This window comes from Leptonychotes weddellii, chromosome 1 (genome assembly GCF_054177405.1).
Source record: "Leptonychotes weddellii isolate Sample4059 chromosome 1, ASM5417740v2, whole genome shotgun sequence".
NCBI lineage: Eukaryota > Metazoa > Chordata > Mammalia > Carnivora > Phocidae > Leptonychotes > Leptonychotes weddellii.
Window position 1 is genome coordinate 157,287,373 of NC_138369.1, and position 26,388 is coordinate 157,313,760.

The 26,388-nt window shown below is 34.9% G+C and overlaps 1 protein-coding gene across 1 annotated transcript in view; it reads right to left on the minus strand.

Annotated features, from left to right (window-relative positions):
- Positions 1–12,169: 12,169 nt before the first annotated feature.
- Positions 12,170–26,388, minus strand: part of LOC145716185 (uncharacterized) — a 112,053-nt gene continuing 97,834 nt past the window's right edge. The window contains exons 2-3 of the mRNA XM_081798527.1: positions 24,831–24,888; positions 12,170–12,407 (exon numbers count right to left, since the gene is read on the minus strand). Coding sequence (XP_081654653.1) covers positions 12,292–12,407; positions 24,831–24,888 — 174 coding nt within the window. The 3' untranslated portion in view covers positions 12,170–12,291. The remainder of the gene's footprint in view (positions 12,408–24,830; positions 24,889–26,388) is intronic.

The following is a 26,388-nucleotide window of genomic DNA, read 5'->3' on the forward strand; positions in this document are numbered from 1 at the left end:
GTGGCTCAGTTGGTTGAGCGACTGCCTTCGGCTCAGGTCATGATCCTGGAGTCCCTGGATCGAGTCCCGCATCGGGCTCCCTGCTCGGCGGGGAGCCTGCTTCTCCCTCTGACCCTCCCCCCTCTCATGTGCTCTCTCTCTCTCATTCTCTCTCTGTCTCAAATAAATAAATAAAATCTTTAAAAAAAAAAAAAAAGAAAAATTCAGTTGACTTCCAGTCTGTGTAAATAATATATATGTATATAATCTATCTAGATATGGGAAGAGTTTGGCTATGGCATTTCAGTTACTGTAGAGAGGTATTATAATGAAATACACACATAATTGGTTAAAGAAAAAAGGCCTCCCCAGGACCCTGAAGTTTTTCTGTCTGGAAGAAAAGAAATATTAAATAAATGATCTAGGAAGAAAAATGACGTGATATTCAGAGAAGGCATATAGGATTTTTCTCTTTGAGAAGTTAGAGATTCTGCATGTGATTGTGAGTTTTGAGGGTAAGTAGAACATGTGGGCACATACTGAAGATAGGCTGGGGCCAATAGAGTACTTTTCAAATATTAGAATATTCAACGATGTTATTTCATGGAATTGAGCATGTTATTACATGTGCTGTGGTTAAAGAGAGGCCCAGACAGTATTATAGGCACATCTTCAGGAGTTACAAACAAGATTTAGTCATGCTCAGGAGCGAAGAGGCAATTTATTACCATGTTCATGTACTAAATCCATTTATTGAGCAACACACAATAAACGTCAGCTTTTACTAGCATTGGTGATGAGGTGATTGCGAGGAACTCCTGGAGTAGATGCAGCTCTTGGATGCTTCCAGCAGGGGGAAGCAGACCCCTTCATAGTGGGGTAGCTGATTTCAGAAGCATCCCATTTGCAACTAACAGTTACCAGGGAGTTGGTTTGTTGGTAGCTCACAGTGGTCATTACAGAAACATGACGGTGCTAACCCATCTTCTTAATCGTCCCTCTTTTGTAGGCCTTCAACCTGCATTTTTTGAGTTAAATCTGATGGAGGCAGTAAATATTTTAGGAGAAGAATAGGAATTGTACACAAAGTACATTATATATTTTTATATATTGATAAACATATTACTATAGTCCAGTCCATAATGTAGCCTCAATTAATGATTTATGCTCCAGACTCCCTACTGAGTCTGGAGTCTAACACCACAGACTACTTGGCAGGCACCGCCCAAATCTGGACATAGCCACAAATAAATTGAAGGTACAAACATAATATTGAGATCTCACAACTTTGCCACTTCAGCTTGGTTTTGGTTATGCCCTTGGTTTCTCTTTGTCCTGTCCAGTTGCAAGGAGGAGAGCTAGAAAAGGTTACCTAACAATATTCATGCAGAATTCTAAGCTTATTGTTAAGCCCACTCAGACAAATGGAGCTGCTGCTATCCACATGCCCTTGTCTTGCTGTACTTGTTGGAATTTTCTTCAAATTAAATGGAGATTATTGGACTAGATTACATCGTGTGTGATAAGGACCTAAAGTATTCGGTTTGGATAATAACAGGAAGAATGACTATAAAATACTGGAAATTTCAGAATGTTGAAACACCCTTTTAGTTTAAAGGAATTTTTGTTACAAAATACCCAAAGCTTGAGGTGCTCCTTGTTCTATCAACTAAGCTTTTTCCTCTATCTGCTTATCTTGTGATTTTACAGTCAGAACTGATCTCATTTTTCCATTCCCTGGGGGAGGTGGTGGGGGAATCTATTAGTTTCATGTATATTTTTCCTGCTGTCTCTGGGTTTCTGTGTCATACTCTTTTTACTATTCCTTTAAAATAATTCTTACGTTTTCCTTCTTATCCTCTTAAGGCTGAGCCTCCCTCAAGCCTTATACTCCATTCCATAGTTTAATCATATTAAACATATAAGATGTATTATCATAAAAAGTACATAGAGAGATATATGCTTTCTATAATCACTTACTGTCCACTTGCCACTAGGAGTGGTAGAAAAGCCACTCTTTCCCAAGTGGTTATCTTTTCAATGTAAATTTTATTCTCTTTTACATTAAACAATAAAAGCAGGATTTTCCCCCTTATTGGCCCAATTTAAGAGTATTTTGCTTCTGCTTCTCAAAGAATATCTTAGTCTATGTAATATGAATGGAAAGGAGCTGGGAAGTGCCCAAATCTATGTAAAATGATTAGCATTTACATCATTGGTTGACAGGCTGTCTATTTTACCAAGTCTCCTACGTTTTTACCCAGAAGGGATAATACGTTGGCAGAACTCATTTTACTGATATGACATATGTTTCTGGGTTGTTGAAATTCTACTTACTTTTTAAGACATTGCTGAGGCACCATCTCTTCCACGAAGTCAAAAGCATTGATTACTTCCTTCTTCTGTACACGAACCATGTCTCCTCATGGTTCATACACATACTGCCTGTTTTGGAAATGAATGTTTACTATAGTGTTTGTAAATGGCTTGAGCACAGTGACCTGAGGTTACTCACCACAGTGTCCAGTAAACACCTGGCAGGTAGAAGCATGCAATAAATTGTGTATTTCATACCCATCACATCTTGTTTTCTAATATTGTTCACATTTATTCCTCTGCTGAAATAAATTAATATTTGTATCTCAGCTGACTCACTTAAAACAAATTATCATTACAAGTAGACAGGAGGAAGGTGGTAGAGGCATTTATAGAGTTTATCAAGAAAACAATTATGGCTACTTTATTTCCTTCATAAGAGAAGCAAACACTGGCAATATTTACGTAGACATTTTCTTACTGGACTGGAAATTATAAAACTGGTTACTTTAAAAAATGCTCATTTTTATTTTCTTATTTGGTTTAAGCTACTTAGAAGCACCCTTAACCCTTTAGTTGGTTGGAGAAAGTGTAAAATACATTGTAGATAAAATTTAAGATAATACTACTCAAGAGTTAATAATAGACAGTATTTTATGACCTTCTCTAGAGAAGACCTTTTCTAGACCTCCCTAGTTCCCTCCATGTATCATTCTTTCTTAAAACCAGAGTGGATAATTAGTATAGAACTTCAGTAGATGGGGCACCTGGGTGGCTCAGTCGTTAAGCGTCTGCCTTCGGCTCAGATTATGATCCCAGGGTCCTGGGATAGAGCCTGGCATTGGGCTCCCTGCTCCACGGGAAGCCTACTTCTCCCTCTCCCACTCCCTCTCCCCCGCTTGTGTTCTCTCTCTCGCTGTGTCTCTCTCTGTCAAATAAATAAATAAAATCTTAAAAAAAAAAAGAACTTCAGTAGATGTTTATATACCATTGTGTATAAAAAAATCTGGCAATGCTAATGACCTAGAAATTGGTGGTATATGGAAATAGACATTTGCTGTTAGTGGCTACACAGTCTTTTTAAATACTCCCCCTCCCCCCATTTTGACAGTTCTTTACATTCTCAAATTGTTAGTTACCTTTCTCAAGATGACAGTGTTTAGTGTTACTTAAGCCTCACAAAGTAGACCTATCCATGCGAGAGTTTGAATTGGGTGTGAGCTTCAGGGGGCATCAGCGCCATCTCTGTTCTTGCTGCTGGTATGGGTGGAGGAAGAGGTTGGCTGCCTCTGGGTTCCCTAGCAGCAGAACTCCCTGAGCAGGCAGTTGTGCAATGAAGTTTGGGGAGTTCCTTCTGGAAGCTCACCCTATAGTCTTCTTATAATACTATGAGGTCGCAAACCTCCTTTAATCCACTGGAGCTCAAATTACGTAGAATAGGCTATTCTGTTTCCTGTAATTAAGAAACGTTATGTCTTATTTTAAGATATTATATCTGATGCCTTCATCTAACCAGAAACCCCACACTTAGTTTCACTCCTGGTGAATCCTTGAAAACCATTTGTTGATGATGATCATGAATATTTGATGAAACATAATTTAAAGGGCTTTATTTTGCACAAAATTTGTGCTCACTTTTTGTTTTTGTCAATAAGAATGTAAATGCTCTGTACTTAAATAGATCTCTATCTTGTTAATGCATTACGGGGGTTATTCTTTTAAATTTTGACTTGAGGGGCACCTGGCTGGCTCAGTCTGTGGAGCATGTGAATCTTGATCTCGGTGTCATGAGTTCCAGCCCCATATTGGATGTAGAGATTACTTAAATTTTGACTTGAAAATCTAACTTGTTATGCCAAGAAATGTGCTTTCTGAAACCCCCATGAAGATATATATATGTCAAACATTTTCTTTTCTATATCCTTTTGGAACAAGTTCAGAAATATTTCTGCAGCCAAATACATCTGTCAGTTTCTTAACTATAAAAAGCAAAATTTATGAATTTAATCAAATCATTGCATAATAAAATGAAAGAAAACAGAGTAATATGAGTTATAAAAATGGTCTTTTATCCAAGTACTTTTATCCAAGTACTCCAAGTATCGTCTTCAATTTTGTATATCTGCATTAAAAAAGAAAAAAAGATTTGCTGTTTAAACTTTTCTTTTTTTCTAGAACATCTAAGAGTGGGAGAGGATATGACAGAATCGATATTTATGGTAACATTCATCTTACTGTCCCAACAAACTAAACTGCCTAAATTGTATCCTTTGTTGTTTCATTGGAATCATAAGGAGTTTAAGGTTTATTGGTTTATGAATAAGCTTGAAACATCTCTCTGACCATTTCCCCCCTCTTTATACCTCAAGGGCACATAATTGAATTGATCATAAGTCTTGTTTATGGCACATTCTCAACGTTGATCCATCTTCAGCCATCTTTCAATTATTCCTTATTCATTTGTTTTATAATATGATGGACACCAATGACACTTTCTGGCTATAGTTTATGTTTTCCATATTTATACAATATGCACTCTTTACGGAATACCAAACTACTATGAGAAATGAAACAGGAGGACTAGCTTCAGTCCTTCAGTAAATGACTGAGTCTTTTATAGGGAAAGAACATACGATTGAACAAAAATTTATAATAAAAATACAAGTTAGTGTAGCATTTCTGATAGATATTGCTTTCACAAATTAAAACTTCTAGCAGCTTAGATGAATATCGAATTAACAGATAAATTATTTGAAACCAAGGCTAAGCTGTGTAAGTCATGCTGCTTTATTATTTGTATTTAGGTATGATGTACTTTTTATAGGTGGCAGGAGAATGGGGGATGAATACCATGCTCCTCACTTATCCCTGAGCATGATTAAGTTACAGATCACTCTTTAGAAACCTTAACTGGTATAACTGGTTGGGAAGCCTGATCACGGACAGAACTCAATCTCCTTCAAACAAATACTTATAAAGAATTCTAAAACCTCAAGGGCATCTGGGTGGCTCAGTTGGTTAAGCGTCTGACTCTTGATTTCGGCTCAGGTCATTATCTCAGGGTCATGAGACTAGGCACCCCTACTCCCCCTCCCCCGCCCCATTGAGCCCCACATGGGGCTATTCGTCGGGCTCCATGCTGGGTGTGGAGCCTGCTTAAGATTCTCTCTCACTCTCTCCCTCTGCCCCTCCTCCCCACTCATTCTTTCTTTCTAAAAAAACCAAAAAACAACTCATGCTTTACCTTCTAGAATTAGGATTATGCAATAGGTCTATAAATATTTTGTCTGTATTCATATTTTCATACATGTCCCATTAACTCATATTCATTATATAGATAGATATAGATAATTTGTGAGCTTTTCTTGAGTAGAAGATTTTTGTTGGAGACCTGATACGGTTGGAACAATGCTTGGTTTAGATGTTTTAATATTTGGAGCCCTGTTATGGGTAAAAATGGACTGGCAGAATAATAGATAACAACAAGGAAGAAGTGTTGAGGGTTTTCATGTTAATAACCAGCTTAAATTGAGATTTAACAGTAAAAGATTTAAAAGACCGTATGTACATGTGTGGAAGTTTTCAAAGGATAATCAAAGACAAACAGACATCATTCTTTTTTTTTTCTATTACATCCCTGAATTAATCTGCTTACAGCTTCCACAACAAAATGCCACAGATTGAGTGGCTTAAACAACAGAAATTTATTTTCTTACAGTTTTGGAGGCTGGAAGTCCAAGATAAGGTGTCAGCAGTTTGGTTTCTCCTGAGTGTCCTCTCCTCCCTCGGCTCACAAATGGCCGCTGCCTCCCTGTTCCCTCACGTGGCCTTTCCTCTGTGCCCAGAAACCCCTGGCATCTCTTCTCTGTGTCTTAGTCTCCTCTTCTTATAAAGACACCAGTAAGACTGGGTTAGAGCTCAGGATCAGGCCTAGTGGTCTGATTTTAACTTATCATGTTAAGGTCCTATCTCCAAAAATAGTCCCATTCTGAGGTACTGGGGGTTAGATTTCACATAAGAATTTTAAGGGGGACACAATTTAGCCCATAACAATACCGTTATTTGAAATATAACCCAGACATCTTATGGCCTCTATATTCCAACTAAAATAGAAAATTTCCCTTTTCCTGAACAAGCCACAATTTTATTGCTGTCTGACTTTTGTAAAATATCTTTTTTCTCTATTTTTCTCTGTCATGATTTTACTCACCCTTCGAGACTCTCACTTCTTCTGGGGGCATTTTTAATTAACGTGGTTGGAAGAGATCTCTGCCCCTGGGTTCTGTTTGTCTTTTGTTTGTTGAAATTTTATCAGATGAATCTTCTATCAGAATTGATGTGTGCCTTATTTCCTCTTTTATACTATTTTATAGAAGTCTTATTTATTTATAAATCCCTGTACCACATGCTACAATGCCTTGTGAATAGTGAATACTAAATATGTTACTGACTGGTTAAGACTTAATGATGTGAAAAGGTTGGTTCTATTTTCTTCAGTCTGTTAGCATTTCTTCTAATGTTTCAGCTTTATCCATGCAGGCTTTGCCATAAAAATTCCCAATAACTCACACTGCACTTTTAATGATTGCCTTGTTTAGCATGTTTTGCACATATTTGAGCATAATTCTCTCAGTATTTGATAGACCAAAAGAGCATGGATAGAGAACATTTGAAGAACCCGCTAACAAGGCTGATCTAATTAGTTTACATAGAACACAAATAATTACTGGAAATAAAACTGTTTTGATGGTATTCTTAGAGTGGGAAGAGAGTACCATAGAGTAAATGTACAGGAAAAAGGAATATTTATTAATCTAGTTCAGGAGGATTAAAGGTGATGCATGAAAGACTCCAGAATTTCTATTTTCTGTTTTGGAGAGAGTAAGAAGTTATTGGACCAAAAGTCATGTAAAATGTGTAGCATTCATAATCTCTCTCTCTCTCTCTCTATATATATATATAATATAATTTTGGAATCTCTTATTTCCCTATGAAGATTTGTAGCAAAATCATTATAAAAGTATGTCTCTGTGTTTGGGAACAGCAATAAAAGGGGTGGGATATGATGGTGAGTGTTTTTGGAAAGTACAATGATTTTCCCAGGCAGGTTTTAGAGGAAATGAATGATCTCACCTCTTGAGAAGTGAAAAAAGGATAGTTTTGGGAGTTCACTCTAAGATACAAACAAAATAAGAGGGGTTCCTGGAGTGGTATTATATTCTATAATGCCACATGTGGGGTTCCCACAGATGGGTCTTTTGGTTGTGTGTATGTGTTTGTGTGTGTTTTCCCTTGTGTGTAAGAGAAGGAGGTTTTCCATATTTCCTAGTTTTTGACAATCCCTCCAGGAGGCCAGTCTTTGAACTCCTACACATCCATTCCCACAGATACTAAAGTTATCTGGAGAACACTTTGGCTCTAAATTCAGAACAGATGGAGAAGGATGCTGTCTAAGAAAAGCAGAAATGACAGAATTACATTTCGCTTGAATGTTCTTCATTAAGATAATTTATTGTGTTAGTGCTGTGACTGCATCATTCTGCTCCAAGGGTAAGAGACTGCCGGCCTAAGTATGGCCAGAAAAGAAGGACACTAGTATTCCGTTTTTTTTTTTTCTCCAGCTCAGCAATAAAGTAAAAGATAAAAATGGAAAGAGGAGAAAAGGCAGGGGATAGAAAGAGAGATCTTTCTCTGGAGAGTAGGTGGGGCAAAAAGTGGTCTGGGGAAGAACATTTAGGAATCTGTGTATTTAAACTCAGGCAGGCCTTATGAGTAGGAAATTGGGGAGAACATTGCCAAAATTCTCTTTTCTTCTCTTTGAGGTTTTAGTGATTAAAACACAAAATATACCAAAAACACAGGAATAAGTATAGAAATGATAAATACACCTATACTGAATTATAAGGAAATTCTCACATGTAGCCCTTAGAGATTTAAGCTAGACCAGGGTTTACTTCTGAAATTGAAACTTACCAGTAGTGAATTCAATGGGTGGGTCAGTTCTGATGATTTCAAGGGTGAATGTGTAACCTTATGAATGGGTAGGGACTTAGATGGCCATTGTAGATTCTAAATTTCCAGAACCTGTGTGTCCCATGAAATTCCTCTTAGTATTTATGGACATGGTATACTGAGTTAGTAAAATCTAAGGGCACACTTTTTATTTACATTATAGTAAAATAAAGTGGAATTCTGACTTCCTGTGTTTTCTACCATGCATAAAACATTTGCATCACATGATGAAACCAGACATGGCCTCCCCAGTTCTTACCTTAGGTCAGTGGCTGCTTCTCGAGCTTCAGTGTGATACTCATCACCTGCAGAATCCTGATAAAATCCTGATTCTGATTCACTAAGTCTGGGATGGAATTCTGAATTTCTAATAAGCTCCCAGATGGTGTTGCAGCTGATTTAAAACACACACACACACACACACACTTTAAGGAGAAAGGCCTTAGGTGACAAAAGAGGCACCTCTATGTATCAAATACTTTCTTAATGAATTTGTACAGAGTCAGAAATTTTAATCAAATTATTTTTGGAGAAAGTTTGAAAAAACGTGAAGTCCTTAAATTGGGGGACAGACAATAGGTACAATATGGCATGTTAATTTTTATTTGTATAAATATTACCATGGAACAGCAGAGAAGAAAAACCATATGTTCACCAAGTATATATATGAATAAAATTTAATTCTGTATTTAAAATATATAATTAATTTAATGTTAATGATTTAAGTCAGTCTTGTCAGTCTTCTCACATACCCATTTGTTTGAGTATGTAGCAGAGTTTCTGCTATTTTTGGCACTTAACTATATTCTAAATTAATGAGATAGTAAGGAATATGCCTTGTTTTATTCTTCATGGCAATTATATGTAATAAATAATTCTTATAAATATCTAGGACTGGTACATTTTTCCCTGGGAAGAGGACATATCAACTTTTACTTCTCTATTTGTCCAGGACTCATTTTACACACATTTGCAGACACTTTATACACTATCTATTATGATTTGAGTAAAAGTATTCTGTTCTATTCTTTGTTCCCAGTACTGCTTTATAAACCATCTTATAGAGATTCACTAGGACTAAAAAGTCCCGAATGTTTTAGGAGAAGCTGATATCTCTCTGGCTAAGATAAGCTGTGTTGATTTTATATGGAGGTGGGGACAACCCTGAAAAGAGCAAGACTTAATAAGGAGGGACAGGGAGATATTAAAAGATGGTAGCAAATGCGTCAATGAGGGAGATCACAGGATAGGAGAACAAATGATGTGAGGTAAGGAGTGATTTTAAGAGGTGAATTACACTTATTTTAAAATGTTGTCTAGAGCCAGTCCTACTTTTCTCCTTCAAAATGTGGAAACTGAACATGAATCTTCTATCTCAAAGTTAAATCTCTTTGCCTTCCGAATTCCAGAGAACACTCAAATTTTGTCTACTTCCTAAAACTCCCTGACCATAATGTGCTGGTTTATTTTAGCTCTAGTGTTATGATTTGTACTATATTTACCACATTGCTTATTAGTTGTCTCATCAGTAAAATGTGTGGGTTAATAAGATAATTTATGTATTTAAGAGGAAAGCTGATTGTAAGTCAGAAAACTCTGGTTCTGTGCTTGGCATTTCCATCTTTTCTCTGTGTGACCTTGAGAAAACTACTTAATGTTTCTTGGTTTCAGAATGACAGTGGGTGGGCTTCATCAATCTGTCTGATTCCAAACCTCTAAATTTCAATCCCATGAAACACATTTTGATGAAGTTATCTCATTTAAAGTAACCAAAATTACTACAGAATGTAAATCACAAACGTTTGGCATCTCTGATTTCTGTTAAAAAAAAAACTTTACAGAACCCTTTCATTTGATGATGTGAATATATACTTGACATAATTACAAACTATGTTTAAATATTCCTTGAAAATAGTGAAAGTTTCTAATGAAATGGAAGCTCTCATGTTTTAACATAAGCATTTAAAAAAACATGAAATTATATGTGTGATGTGTTTTCATTAAATTCTTAAGCTTTTGAAATAATATTAAATCAGAGGTTAATTTTGTATATAGGTGTCAACATTTTCTGCAATGGAAATATCTTGGACATAATTTTAAAAGTCTGAGAAATAAATTCTCTCTCTATATTATATACATATTATATTGTTTCACTACAAATACTTAAGCCATTAAGAGAAAAATCAAACTCCAATCATCTACTTATATGACTTTTCAATATTTGACTGCCAGTTGATTGAATGAGGGCTAATTTCTAGTTCACATGTATACTACAGAGTATCTCTCTGAATAAAAAAGCCAAAACAAGTTCAGAGCAATTTTAAAATAATGCTTCATATGAAGACCATATTTTTTCCCACTTAGAAAAGGTAACCCTACAAACTCTAAAAAAAAAAAAAAAAAAAGTCCAAGAGTATCAAGTACTATGAGCTAAGAGATAAACTCACCCTTACTAGAATTGCTTTGAATTATCCTCAATTCTTCATTTATCTGAAAACTCCAGATAAATGTTTAAACTAGGGATTATAAAAGATATTCATAACTGTGTCAGTTGAAAGAATCATACTTAATAAAACTGAATTACAGGATGCTTTAATGCAATAGTTATAATCTAAATTCTAGATATGTTTTAGAAATAAAAAAAAATCCCAGATAATATTAAAATGAGTGATCACATGTCTATGTATTCAACAATCATAAGTGTACATAAATAATATTTGAAGTGTCTCAACAGAAATTAACTAAAGAAGTTGGTGAGATAATAGCACACATTGTTTTGTCAAGGGCATTTTAAAGGCATTCTACCATATGTAATTTCTATTGACTAATAGGTACTTTCTTAAACATAAAGAATAATTTCTGTTAAAATTAACTACTAATTGAAAATGTTAGAATGTATTATCAATATAATTAGTAATATTTTAACATTTCACATTATATTATATTCTGTAGCCAAACTCCTTCAAAATTATTTGTGGAAGCTCATTGTAACTTATAATACTTACGGTTGATTATTCCAAGGTCACAATTCAAACACATTTCACTAGTTCCCAGTGATCTCTAAATTCCAACAGTGCTTTCATTTTGTTCATTAATCATCTATCCAGTTCTGCTTTGGCTCTTTCTCTAAAGAAGTTTCCCAGAGTCCTAGAGATTTAGTGATCTGCCATTTAATTTAGTTGACTGTTTCTGATGTCTGATCTTTAACAAAAATTTAATAGCAATTACTGCACTCACAGAATTAGGTATAAAAGTGCCTAGGAGTTCTCATAATAGAGACAATTAAAAATCTGAAAATCAAGATTAATAAAGTTTGTAGGAACAGAAGATGGATTATCTAAATGATTTTCTTAACATTTTGAGAATAAGAACTTTAGGTGGTGTTTGTAAATACTTTCACCATCTGTTTAAGTCTTTCTGTTCTTAATTTCATTTTTGCTGTGTTTCACCTTGAGGATAATGCAATTTTAGTAATGGGATTTTACTTACCAAAATATGAATCCAAAGTTCCTTTTGGCCTTAATCTACAGATAGAAAATGGAAGAATTTTTTGTGGTGCCCTAATGGTTAAATATCCACCTTCTTGGACACATTGGGAGCATGAACATTTGGATTATGAAATTAAATAATATATTTTTTCTTTTTCTATTTCAAAGTCAGAAAATCATTGCAAACTTAGTCTTTTACAATGAACTTCTAGGTGATTCATTTATGAAATAGTCCTCTGTGTCTAAGAGAATTGTTAATTTATATTTTTCTGTTCTGGAAGGAAAGAATTTCCCAAGGGGAGAAAAGACAAGAAGCTAAACTTCCCTTTCAAAACAGTCAGGATCACACAAACTTGAGACATTGAGAAATGAAGTTGAGAGTGAAATGGGTGTTTAATTCCAAAATTCTAACATAACTAGCCTTGATGGGAAGGTCACAGTATGAAGGATATTAGAAGGTTGCAGGATGACTGGTGTCCATGCTGAAAATCTACCCTCAGTCAGTGGGGCCTCGAGGTGATGTGTTCTGGTAAATTTCACGTGGCGTTCTCAGTTCCAGAGTGCACTGCAGGTCCAAACCCTTCTTCCTGAACAGTATCAACTGTTTATCTTCTTATAATTCAAAATACTGATAGAATAGGTTGAGTTAGTATCGGCTTGATAATAAGCTGTCAGTAATATTTTTTAATAGAATAGATAAGTTTTATTGATTTCTGATCCAAAATAGGTGACTCTGTTGGAAGAGTTGCCTATCATTGATACTTGGAATCATGTCAAGTAGGTAGGTAGGTACCTTTTTTTTCATGATTCAAGTAACATTTTATTTTTTTTTAAAGATTTTATTTATTTGACAAAGAGAAACACAGTGAGAGCGGGAACACAAGCAGGGGAGTGGGAGCGGGAGAAGCAGGCTTCCCGTGGAGCAGGGAGCCTGATAGAGGGCTCGATCCCAGGACCCCAGGATCATGACCTGAGCCGAAGGCAGACGCTTAATGACTGAGTCACCCAGGTGCCCCTCAAGTAACATTTTAAGTGACACGGCGTCAAAGAGAACACACTGTTTAATTAATATGTTGTAGTTGACCAATAGATCCATTCTTCAGAGCAACTTTGACAGAAAGAGGAGGAAAAGAGAAAGAATATTTGTGTCTGGGAACAGGAGGAGCAGGGAAACATCACTCAAGTGTTTTGCTGAACAGAACTTCTGTCCTTGTGTAAAATGTGACAGCACTCTCGTTGATGGTCTCTTCTTCACTCCAAAGCACATGGCTACTCTAATCAGCACCCTAATAACAGACTCAATACCACGATGCATTAGCAAGTGATGATTTTTAAATGAGATTTCACATATAAAAAGAATAGTGGGAATTCACCACATATCCAAGAGCAAAACTTAATATGCTCCCTCGGGATCATGGATCTTTGTCCTAAGTTCACTGGTCACCTCATATCTCCTTTCTTTAATTCACATAGAATTTAAAAAAATAATTTCCCTGGTCCTGAGTCATTCTGCTCTGCCCTCCTCACCTTATATTCATTGAGCCACTCATAGGCCATTAGTTTCCTTGCCTCACTCAAGAATCAATCATTAATTATCACTTCACTAGGGAGCATCACTTGTCATTTAAGAGTGCCTTTTGGATCTCTGATATTCTATTTTATATTGCTTATCAAAATTTGTTTTACAGAAATGGCTTCTTCCTATTATGGAGTACCAGTAGAGGTTGGGTTGAGGGAGAAAAGGACAAGGCTAAAAAAATAGTTTTATATGAATGTATTCATTCTTACTGTTAAACCTTCATCACTCTCTTTCCTAGTTTGATGACAGGGATTGGACAAAGAAAGAAAATCCAAAGGATCCCTTGGATCCCTTGTCTCATTCCCTTGGGCATAGGATAAATACTTACTAGCCAACCTCTGCTTCTTCAAGTTGGAAACCACCCCCCTCCACATGCCACATAAAAGGAACTGCCTAAATTCAAAGTCTCATCATAAAATATTCCCCATGCCATGTCCTTTTGCCTCTCAATGATTTTTTACTTCCTTTTCCTCTTCACTCAGGGTTTCATCCCTAGTCTAAAAGGGAGGAGAAGGAAAGGGATCTGTGGTCCTACATCACCAGAGTGGAATGGCATTCCGCGGTCTCTGAATCTTTGCGCTCAGTGGTCAAATACACAATACTTTGAGTTTTAGAGGTATCACAGTTTGTTGTGATGGTAGTCGTTCTCTCCATGACCTAGAATGCACTGACATTTTGGTTTTGTTTTTATTTTCAGTCGTGTAAAAAACTGTGATGCTGTTTCTGGGGGAAAAAAAGGTCCAAAAAGAATTCAGAATTCTTTTTTTTTTCCCCCCTTAGGGTCTTTGGAATGTGAGGGTGGAGACACATTTTAATAGGCATATGGCAGATTTTTGCTCAAAGTCCTTCTTTCTTGTGTAACACTTAAACCAATAATCAAATGAAAGAAAATGCTATTTAACACCTAATTGACTACAACCAGTTCCGCCTCCAAGGTGATGGCATAATTTCATGGTCTACTAAATTTCTCAGGGTTACAAAATGGTCTGTTTCTCTGAGAGGTTTTAATGTTATATAAGGTTACGAGGCATTATAACACAGGAAGGTACAAGGACAAGGCCCCCAGCTGAGGCTGTATTTGCCTACATGAAACATTTATTATTGATCCCTTGCTCTTCTTAATTAATCTTTTAACTTCCATAAAACAAGTACATATCAATGAGGGCCATATCTCCATGTACCACTTCACATTGAAACTCTGACACTAGTCTGTCAGTTAATAATAACTGACACAATAATAATAATAGAATATTAATAACTGCCATAATAACAGACTAAGCCACACTTCTGGGTGAAGTAGCATCCAGAAGCAGCATGGCACCACTAAGGAGCTCCTTCAACATCTGTTCATTACACCGTCCAGCTAATAACGCCCGTGTCACACAAAATTTAATCTATCCTGCCTTCTTACCTTCATTTCTCTTTTTCTTGAAATTGGTATTGTTGAAGTAGTACATATTTTTAAATGCTACAGAAGCATTTAAAGTGAAGAATAAAGGTTAACGTTCCAGTTCCCCTCAACTGAGTTTCACTGTCACAGGTACATACCCTCAGCGGTTTCCTGTAGACCTTTCCAGAAATCTAACATAAACAAAACTGCAATTTATATTGTGTGTGTTGTTCCGTACCTTGCTTTTTGTTTCACTTCATTTTCATTACAGCTCTACTTGGTTCTTCTATGCCTGTAGTAATCTTTGGATGAGCTATACTACAAAGAAGATTCCCTCTTTATAGTGTTTCTAGTGTTGATAGAGTTTCCAAGTAATGTTGCTTCAAACACTGTATCCCTTATATAGATATTCTGTATCTTAAAAAGCAATTGTTCAGTAAAAAAAAAAAAAAAATATATATATATGTATATATAACTTTTTAATTTATACACACACACACTTTTTAAAAGAAAATTTGGGGGCCAATGGGTTTGAGCAATAAAGGATATATTTTGGTTGATATTTCCCTCCAAAAACATGGCACTAAAATTCCAGAATAATGCACAGGGCTGTCAAGTATTTCATATCTTTAGCACAATGAATTTTGTCAAATACTTTTATTAATCTTTGCCAACTTGAGAGTGAAAAATTATCTTTTACTTGCATTCTTTGCAATTTTTAATTTGAGGTTAAGCTTATTTGAAAATGTGTATTGGTCACTAAATTGTAGTTTTCCTGGTGAGCTCCACTTGTTTATCATATTATTATGTGTACTGGTAATGCTTCTCCAATTGTTTTTTTTTTTTTTTTTAATTTGTGGAATCTTTATGGAAAACATTTTAATCTTTGTGGGATTAACTTATTTTTTTTTCCTTTGTGGTTTCTTCATTTTGTATTGCATAGAAATAGTCTAACTTAAAAATTGAGTAGTTCACCAATGAGTTAGCAGTTTTCCCATAAGAAACAAATTTTAGATTTATTTACAATTTCTGTGAATTATTTCTAATTTTGTCAGTTTCTTCCAACTTCCTCCTTAACATTCTAATTCTTTTTCTAGTATTCTAAATTCTTGATTAATTTATCTTCATTAATTCCCATTTTTGAAGTTTCTTCTATGAAGCTAGTTATATCTATGAATGTAGTTATCTTATGAACTTTTTAATTTCATTGATTTTATTTTCAGTATATTCATACTTTGAATGTTCTCCCTTTCCCTAAGAATTGAGAAGTTTCTTAGGAAAATGATTTTTGAAGTTTTTATTTTTATTATTTAATTTCTAGATTTAATGCATTGTGATAGAAATATTGTTTGTGTTATTTTAAATAAGTACTGATTTTTTCACTCAACTTAATGTGTATGATTAATGTTTAATTAGCTTAATTATGTAATAAGTATTTTTTATGTTATGAAGTTGAATTTTTTCTCCATTGATTTACAAAGGATTTTTTAATATTTAAATAAAAATAGGTATTTTATGATAATATATGATGGTAAATATTCCTCCAAAAGCATGTTTTATATCTCCTAGATTTGACTAGATATTATGGCTTCAGTACAATTTTTATAGAGGTTCTCTGCATTTCTTTTTAAGTTTTAGTCTCATTTTACATTTTTTGCTAATGTGATTAAAATGTTTATATGTATAATTATAGTACACATTTGTATATCTATGCATGCCCACAAATTTATCTTTCTGTTCATCTTTATTCTTTCTTGTATTCTGATTTTCTATTTAAGATAATTTTTCTTCTTCCATAATAACTCCTTTTAGTATTTCTTTCTGTTAAGATCTGATGATAATGCATTTTCTCAAATTTTTGTCTACAAAGATCTTTATTTTGGAAGATATTTTCTCTTCAACCTATTTAGAGAGTTCAGATATTTTGTATCGATTTGTAGCTCAGTTTACTAATCCTGTCTTCTACAGTGAAGGATCTATAAATTTTCAATTTGAAATGTATTTTTTTAAAGATCTTATTTATTTATTAGAGAGAGCGCACAAGTAAGGCAGGGTGGCAGACAGAGGGAGAAGGAGAAACAAGCTCCCTGCTGAGCAGAGAGCCCAATGTGGGGCTCGATCCCAGAACCCTGGGATCATGACTTGAACCAAAGGCAGACGCTTAACCAACTGAGCCACCCAGGCACCCCATCAATTTGAAATGTATTTTTAAATTTGTATTTGGAATTTTATTTGATTTTTTAAAAAAATCATAATTTACTAGTGATAAATCTACCCATTTCTATTTCATCACACAATTGACTTAGCTATTTTAAAGTTTTTGTCTGCCAATTTCAATATCTAGATCATCTGATGCCATATTTTTCTTTTATTCCTTCTAATTCTTCACTCATATAGCACTCTCTCTTAACATGTCTAGTAAATTTTGAATGTAAGAAATAGTGTCAAATTGTAGCAGGTCCAAAAGGTGTTATTTTCATCTAGAAAGTGTTTTACCTTTTTTATCCTAGACATATTGGAGACTGAGTAGCTCAAATCTACAGCTGATCTGAATTGGGGGTGAGTTGCAGTTTTGACAAAGCTCAGTCAAATTCTAGTTGGCCTTTATTTCTGAGATACATTCTACTTCCTCAGGTTTTCAGTAGACAGCTTGGTGTATTCTTTAGAGCTTCTTCCCATGGAAGATCCTGTTTAGTCTTTATCTCCTTAGCAGAAAACTCTGTTCTGATTTGCAGAGGTTATGGTAGGTATAATAATGTTCCCCAAAAGATGTCCACGTTATAATAACCAGAACCCATGAATGTGGTATGTTACATGGGGAGCAGGAAATAAAATTGCAGATGGGGTTAAAATTATTAACCAGCTGATTAAAATTGGAAAAATTTCCTGGGTTATTTAAGTACACCCGGCATAATTACAACTGGGGAAGAGGGAAGCAGAAGAGTCTGAACCAAAGTGCTACATCTTGAAAAAGACTCAACTGGCCATTGCTGGGTTTGAAGACGGAAAGTGGCTATGAGCCATGGGATACAGACAGACTGTAGAAGCTAGAAAAGGCACAGAAATGGATTAGCACCTAAAGCTTTTCAAAAGTGTCAGCCCTATTGACACCTTGATTTTTAGCTCAGTGAGACCCACTGCAGATTTCCGACCTGTGGAATTGTAAGGTAATGAATTTGTGTTGTTTCAAGTTACTAAATTTGTGGTATCTTGTTATAGCAGCAATAGAAAACAAAGGTTTTGCTTATTTCTTTAGCCTCCTACCCATATAGCTTCAGAATTAGAAAGTGTATTGAAAGAAAGCCATAGGTACGAAGCACCAATGCCCACCTTCAACTCTTGCTTTGTAAAACTACCTACAGTTTTGCTTGTTTCTCTTCCCCTTATGAGGAACCTTCTGCCTATTTAAAGCCCACATTCTTAGTCCCTTGGTGGCCTCCCAAATTAGAAGATATCCTGAGGAAAAGCAGATACAAAAAGTCGTCTCATTTCTGGAATCAGCCCTATATTCAATGCTCACTAGCTGTCCAGTACCTTTAAGTAGTGGTGTTTGTATTGTACAGACTTCAAAGTTGTTTCCAGCTGAGCTGGTTTCTGTGGTAATTGCTACTCCATTTACTGTCTGGAGGCAGATGTTCCTTTCTGAGCCTTTTTGTCTCAGATCTCAGTCCACCTTCAATGTGTTTTCTTATTTTTTTTTTCAAGATTTTTATTTATTTACCTGACAGAGAGACAGCGAGAGAGAGAACACAAGCTGGGGGAATGGGAGAGGGAGAAGCAGGCTTCCCGCTGAGCAGGGAGCCCGATGGGGGGCTCGATCCCAGGACCCTGGGACCATGACCTGAGCCGAAGGCAGACGCTCAACGACTGAGCCACCCAGGCGCCCCTCTTATATTTTTGAATAGACTTCTGTTTATCCTGGTTGCTTCCTCAGGAACATTTATGATATTCTTCTTATATGCATTTGTAATACCATATATCCTGTTTGTTTTAAATGCTAGAAGAATTCTCTAAGTTGTTCCTCCGCCACACTAATGTCATTTTCTTCTAACATATTTGCTCTTTATTGTTTCAAGCACAAACTTTAAATCTTCTTTTGTGTTAGTAAGTTTTTCTATAAAAGTATGAAATTCAAATTAAAGTACAGAGCCTTGGTATGAGGCTGGGAATTAGAGAATTGCTAGATCATGAATATGACTAGAATTCCCATTCGCGTGTACAGGTATGAATTTGGGTTGGAGGTGCATATGTATGTATATTCTTATTTGATCTCACTATTTTATTTCCCAGCCTCCATCTCTACTTTGCTTGATGAAATTCTTCTAAGCATATATCAATCTTTAGCATCAGTTTATTTAAGTAGTGATTATTACAAAACTGTAATATTTTAAAATCTTATCAATTTACTTACCAAGTGATTCTTATAAAGCTAGAAACAAGCAAACAATTTGCAACTCATTTGTCAGATCCAGTTGAACATAATACCCCACACCACCCCGATTCTGTAATTTCCTTTCCCAGAATTTATTTAGAATTTTAGGTAGAGAGACACATGTTCCAGGAGCATGAACATTTTGAGAAAGTCTGAGACTGCCAGTAATATCCTTTTAGAGCATTGTATAATATATCTTAGGCAAGCTTTTAGGTCTTTAGTGTACATTAAATAAGACATACCCTATGTGAGTAAATACGCTTTGAGGGGCACCACATACTTACATTAATTGAAAACGATTAAAGGAATTATATGGTGAAAATACTGAATATCAAAGTAGCTAAAATTTCCATTATAAATCTTTTAATTTAGCTACAACAGCTTTTAAATCAACCCCAGCAAGTGCCTTCTTCTTCTTCTTCTTCTTCTTTTTTTTTTTTTTTTTTTGTTCACAATCCTTCTTTATAAGCTTCTGGTGTTTGCTTTTATAAGCTTTTAGAGTGATTTACTAAAGTTTAATTATTCCTCACACAAGGGATCAGTGTTCCCACCAATCTGTAGCAGGCTTAAGTGTTCTGTGCCATGTTATATGAGTGGGAGAGAGGATTATGCATTCTTTCATTTAAGGTGAACACAGCACATGTTAATTTAATTATTGTGACGATCACTTTATAGTATTGCATTGCCTATAATATCTTGTTTGTTTTTTCTGAAATTATAAAATTTCTTTGTGTGATTAAATTAGCTGATTTACTTAGTTTGTAAATGCATACCATTCTTCTGGCACTGAAATATGAATACATCATTGTCATTTGGCTGCACTGTAGATTTTATATCAGAGAAGATAAAAGGTCACTGAAATCCAGCTGAGAGATGTTGCCTTTTACCATTTTAAGGAAAAAGAGTGCCAGATAACCTGTGACAAACTCTTGCCCTGTGGAGATCTAACAAGTGTCTCCCCTTCTCCCCAAAAGATACTTTTGGTTCTGGAGATTTCCACCTGAATTGGTCTTTAATAATGTTTTTCATTTTTTGCAGTCACTTCAGAGGTGGCTAGTACCAAAAAGTTACAGCTATAATACTTTTTTCCCCTAAATATTACAGTATTAAAACTCCTATAACAGTAACACTTTTTAAAGTTATATATATTTTTATGGTTCTTACCATAGAGTATTATAATAAAACAAGAATTTATAAACTTTAAGTAAAAATGTGATTTCTTGAGACTTCATTAAAACATGCATTTTTTTTAACTTGCAAAGTTTTATGATAATTTTTCAAAACTTGTTTTTTTCTTCCTCTGGTGAATGACTTAACCTTTCAACTATGTTAAGATTTTATGTCATATTTTATTCCTTCAGGTTATTTTGATCAATTCTGTTATCTGCATATTTTACTTCAACCTGGTAGAGCTATTTGAACTCCAAAGTGAAAAATAAAAGCCTGGAGAATTAAAATTCCTTCAGTAGAAGAAGAAATAATGATGGGCAGATTTGAGTCTAAATATCTCTGTCTCCATTCCAAAGTACAGTATGGACAGCCAATACTCACTGGACCAGGAAGTGACTAATCGCAGCATCTTAGGATAGTGAAGGAGAGAAAGTCTTCAAGGGTGGTCAGAACCAAATTTATCTCTTCTCCAAACACATATTTCTAATTACTTACAGAGCAAGAAGTTTCCAAAGGAACATCAATTTAACATACTCAAGATCAAAATGATCATTTCCATCACCCTTACATTTTCTCATCCTTTGTAGGGTCTTTAATCTTTCTATTTGTTTGAGTACCACTACCAGTCGAAAAACCTGAATGTCCTTTCTTCATACCCCTCTCTCTCATACTTTCTGTATAGTCAACCACACCTGCCTAGACTAGTTTCTAAATTTCTTTCCAATACATTCCTTCCTGTCCTCATGCAAATAGCCTCTTGTTGAGTCTCATTAAGTTTTCCCAACATATTAAAATCATAGGTTTTATAAGATGTGGACTCTCAATTTAATTTCTGCTAGTACTTCCCCTAAGTAAAATTAGAGATAGTCTCAAACTTACAAAGAATTTCTTCTTGGAAAAGGAGAGTCTTTTGCACATTTCTCTGGGATTGATTCCAAGCGATGTTTACTCCCAGGGTTCCAAAAAAACAACAAAAACAGAATTTGATGTGTGTATGATCCCTTCATTCAGCTGAATACAGATGTTGTAAATCAGTGTTTACAGAGTAATAAGAACTGATTCTCTTTGAGTTTTCCAATGTTAAACAATACTTCTATCCCTGTACAGTTCATTTAAGTATGAGTATGGGCTCCCTAAATCCCTTACTCTAGGCACTACACACCAGTAATTCTGAACAAACTACTTACCTGGGGCAAGTTTGGTTAACTCAGTCTGACATCATTCAGGTTGTACCATACTCTCATAAATAAACAAAGCCACGGGAGACTGAATGGGAGGGCAGAGGTTTTACCTAACGTTCTGTAAGGGCATGACATAGCAGAGAAAGCAACATTACTGACTAAAAAATAACTAGGATTAACCATGGATAACGCACTTTTGTCTGATCTCATTAAATCCATTTTTTTTTTTTTTTAAAGAAGCCTGGGTGGTTTTCCTTTTTTAGAACTCTTAAGGTGAAAATTGGAACTACTTGCCTTGGTGAAGGGTTGAAATCCCAGCCCTCAGCAACCATTAGCAGGGGTAGAGGAAGTTCTGCTCACTTGGAGTTAGTGTCTTAGCCATAAATAAGAGGTCCATATTTAACATCTGAGTGGTTTTGGAATGACCAGCCCTGTGCATCCTAAGAAAGACCTCTCAAGTGCCTTAGGGCATAAACTGGTATCACTCAAGCTGGGATTTATCTATTTTCTTTTAGAATTTTGGTAGAACATCATGCTTCTATCTAGCAGGGAACCCATAGCTCTGGGCAGAGCCATGTTGGATATTTCCAGGACAGACACTATTAGAATCTGCTTGGTAAGGGCCACAGCAGGTCTCCTCCATCTAGCAGGAGCACTGTGAGTATGGATGTCCTGAACACAAATGACAGCAAACAGGACCTGGCAAGTCTGCTCTGGAAGCTCACAGTAACCATCTTAACTACAGACCTACTGTTCATAAAATTGGTGCTCCTCTTGGCATCTGCTTGACAGAATTGAAATGAAGATTATATGGAGATATACTTTAGAAATCATTTAGTGCTAGGTAGCTAATAATTTAAGACAAAACCTTATTAGTCTTGGTACACCTGGGTGGCTCAGTCGTTTAAGCCTCTGACTTCTGTTCAGGTCATGATCCCAGGGTCTTTGGATGGAGTCCTGCATCAGGCTCCTTGCTCAGCAGGGAGCCTGCTTCTCCCTCTGTCTGCCACTCCCCCTGCTTGTGCACTCTCTCTCCTCTGACAAATATCCTTATTAGTCTTATGCCTGTTATATAATAAATGTTTATAAGCTATTATGTGGTGGTTGGTGGTATGTTTCTTATATACAAGTTGTGGAAATATATTCTCCATTTCCCAAGGATAGCTTCCTTTCCAGAATCTTCATTGATTTTTTTTTTTTTTAATGCAAATAGTTGACTGGATATTCCATTCACTAGATAATTGAACTTTGGTATGAAATGAACTTACTTCCTCAAATTGAAGCACCTTTTAGGTTAGCTTCTCAGTGCCTCCATTTCCTTTATGTAAAATGGGAGTTAAAAATAGTTACCTTTTTGCAGGATATTGGGCCAGAAAATCACTTGTTTTTCCATTTATTCTTTTATGTGAATTCAGTAAACATTTTCTGATGAATATAATGCGCCAGATTGTGGGTTGGGTGATGGGAATAACAAGAACTAGATTCAGTGCTTTTCCTCAAATGGGCAACAGATATGAAAGCAACCTGAAATTCATAATACTCTGCCAATGTGAGGCAAAGTAATAGTCTAGTGAGATGGGTATTTTAACGTTTATAACCTCAAATATCTTGACTATGGTGGTTAATATTAATTTAAAAATGGGTTAATAATTTATGCAGAATTATCTGAATTGATTTTCTATGAGCACTTATCATTTTAAGTATATGAAATAGGGTTTTAGCCTTAAAATTGTTTTTGTATAATTTATATATTTTAATAAAATAAAATTCATGTCCTAAAATAATTTAAACTTGGTTTAATGTATATTTAAGTAAGCTGGGGTATGAATGTTTTAAATTTTTAGTAATACATTGACTAATCGGTATTTTCTTCATGAGAAAGCATGATCATTTAAAGATACGAAGTTATCACTAAAATTTAGTTAGGTCTCCATACTTGCTATCAATCTCCTTTAGATTGAATCATGAACAAAATATTTAGAATTCCTAATGCTATATGAATCTGCTATTAAAGATAAATCTAGGATGTTATGCTTAGTTATATAGACCTGTTGGTTAACTCCTATAACATACATCTTGCTAATCTATGAAAAAGGTTGTTGTTTTTTTTTTTAATTTACAAAGGAAATCTAAAAATCAAGAAAGCTATTTGAGTCTTTAACATGTTTAGGCGTCATATTTCTGGGCTCCTTTATCTGACATCATTTGGAATAAGTTCAATCATAAAATTACATAGCAGCCTAGTCAAAATGCCTCACAATAAAATTATGAACTTTAAAGCCTACTATTTTAAGATTAGTATTAAAATAATCCTTAACATGCTTATAAGCAAAAATTGAATCCATATCACAAAGCTCTGTTATCCATTCCCACTAATATAAAAAGTATATGACATCCCTTGTAATTGTCACACATTGCTTCTTATAAGCAGTAACTGCTTAAAGAAAACATTCAAGTCACTCCTGGTTATACACCTTTGAATATTACATAAAGAGGAAAGAAGAACCTGTGCTCAGACTGGTTTTAAAGATAGTGTTTTGAAAAGGATATTAGGAACATAGACTATATAAACATTAATTTAATAAATCATCAACTTTAATTTTGAGTAATAGATAATTTAGTGACTTGATTTACTCCTAAATTTTAAGGTGAATAATATTGATCCGCAGTAGTTGATATTATTACTTCTATGAAAATGCAGAAACTTAGGTAAATCATTGATTTTTCTCAGATATGTTCATAAAGCATTTTTAGGTATTTGAACAATCATCTTATCCAAGTTCCATTGTTGAGAGTTCCTACGACCTCAGAACCTTTCAGTGCACCACGAGTTGAGTTTGTGTTGAGAGAAAACTAAGCAATAATGACCCATAATTTTAAATCTTTTGAAAACTACCAACTTATTTTTTCCCTTCAGGATTTCATTCCTACTGACATTTTGTAATCCTTGTTTTTTGTTAAATCCAATTTAGTAAGTATTTGTTGAGAATATGCTTTATTCTTAATACTGTATTGGGTTTTGTAAGGGGAAAATGTTGTGTGGAATAAGGCTATAGTAACGGGAACAATCACTCCTTTATATCTTTGCAATTTCCGCACTGGTCTTGAACTTGAGGTAGATAGTTTTGAACCACTCTCTCTTTTTGTCTTGAACTATCACATTAAAAGACTCAATCTTCCCCTCAGCCTTCAATTTGACAGTCATTACTGGAACCACTGGTATTGGCTTCATATTCTATAGCCATTCTGTGATTTGTAGGCCCTGATGATCTTATGTACTTACCTTTATTTGTTTCTCCTACTTTGTTCAATGGATATTTTACTTTTAAACCCAGGCTAGGCTGGAAAGAGAAGAAATATGTTATTTCAAAAATATATTGAAGAAAGACTATTATCCTATCACTTTCCATAGGTTAGACATTTGGATAGAGTTTTGTAACTACAAAAATTCCTCATAAAAATATAATGTATACTTTGTATTTTGTGCTTATACTACTGAAAAGAAAAATGAAAATATTACTAAATCACTTTTGTTTATAAATCACATGATCTTTATTCAAATCACAGAGGGAAGAGAATCACTGAAATACTAAACTAAACATTTGTTTTAAAGAACTGAAACCAAAAAGTTTTCAAAATTTAGATTCCACAGCATTGTCTAAACAATGGAGAAAACTAGCATAGCAGCTTGCTAAATGTGACTTTTTAGATTTTTCCTGTTGTGTCAAAGGAGCTCAAGGGCAGAGAGAACAGAAGTCAGACATGGATGTAGGACATTCTATGGTACTGTGACAAAGATTTTTGTCATCTGCAGCTCATCACCCACTTCTAGGAGATAAAGGAGAAATCAATTGATAGGGAAGAGTCTTAGAGATTTTTTATAGGGGTAATGCCTCCTCAAAGTTAGTCAAATGAAGGGGCTTCAGAAATCATTTAGGTGGTTGGCATCTGTCCTGAAAGTGGGATATTTGCAGATAGATACCCGATCATACTCTAGAAATGTCCAAGGGCAAGCGGCTGTGGAAAGGCCAAGACAGCAGAATGAATAGAGGAGCAACACTGAGAATAGGTAGAGTCAAACGTGTGGTCCAGTGCATCAGTTAAATCCACTTTGGAGGAAGAAATGCAACTCTTTCAGTTTTCTTTCTTCAGAGGTACAATGATTTCCTCTGTAATTCTCGCAATGCAAGATAATTATGAGTCCGCGAATTTACAAGTGAATGACACTAAGAATTAACTTTTAAAATTTAAACTTGGGGTGAGAGATGCATGCACATATATGGTCTTCAGGATATATTTGTGGGGAATTCAGAGAGGCATATAAAACTAAAAATTCAGGTGGACCTCACATTTGTGATTAATTTTATCTATTAATCTGTTACACAAGAAATGTCCTCATTTTCATGTTAAAATAGAGCCATTCTATGGAATCCCATAGGTATAAGCACCTTTGTTTAGCCTTTTCTAGAATATCAGTCCTTTTTCTATAATACTCAACCTTTTCTTTAATTTCTTTTATAATTTTTATTTATTCAGGTTATGGCTTTAATACAGGAAAACACCTTCTGTTGATTTTGCTTATCATTTGTACATTTTTTTGCAGTTTGGAATAATTTAAAGTGCTATATTTTCCCAAAGTTTATTTACTTTCTATCAACATATATTGGGATAGAAAAACTTTCCTAAAACTATTTCAAATGTTCCTTTGTTGGTGGATAGAAATAATAGAGTACCTTAAAATTAATTTAAATACTATTCATATATTCATAGCTTCTAAAGCTGAAAAGTAAATCCTTGCTTTTGCTTCCAAAGTTTAGGATTCAAGAACTGTGAAAATAGGA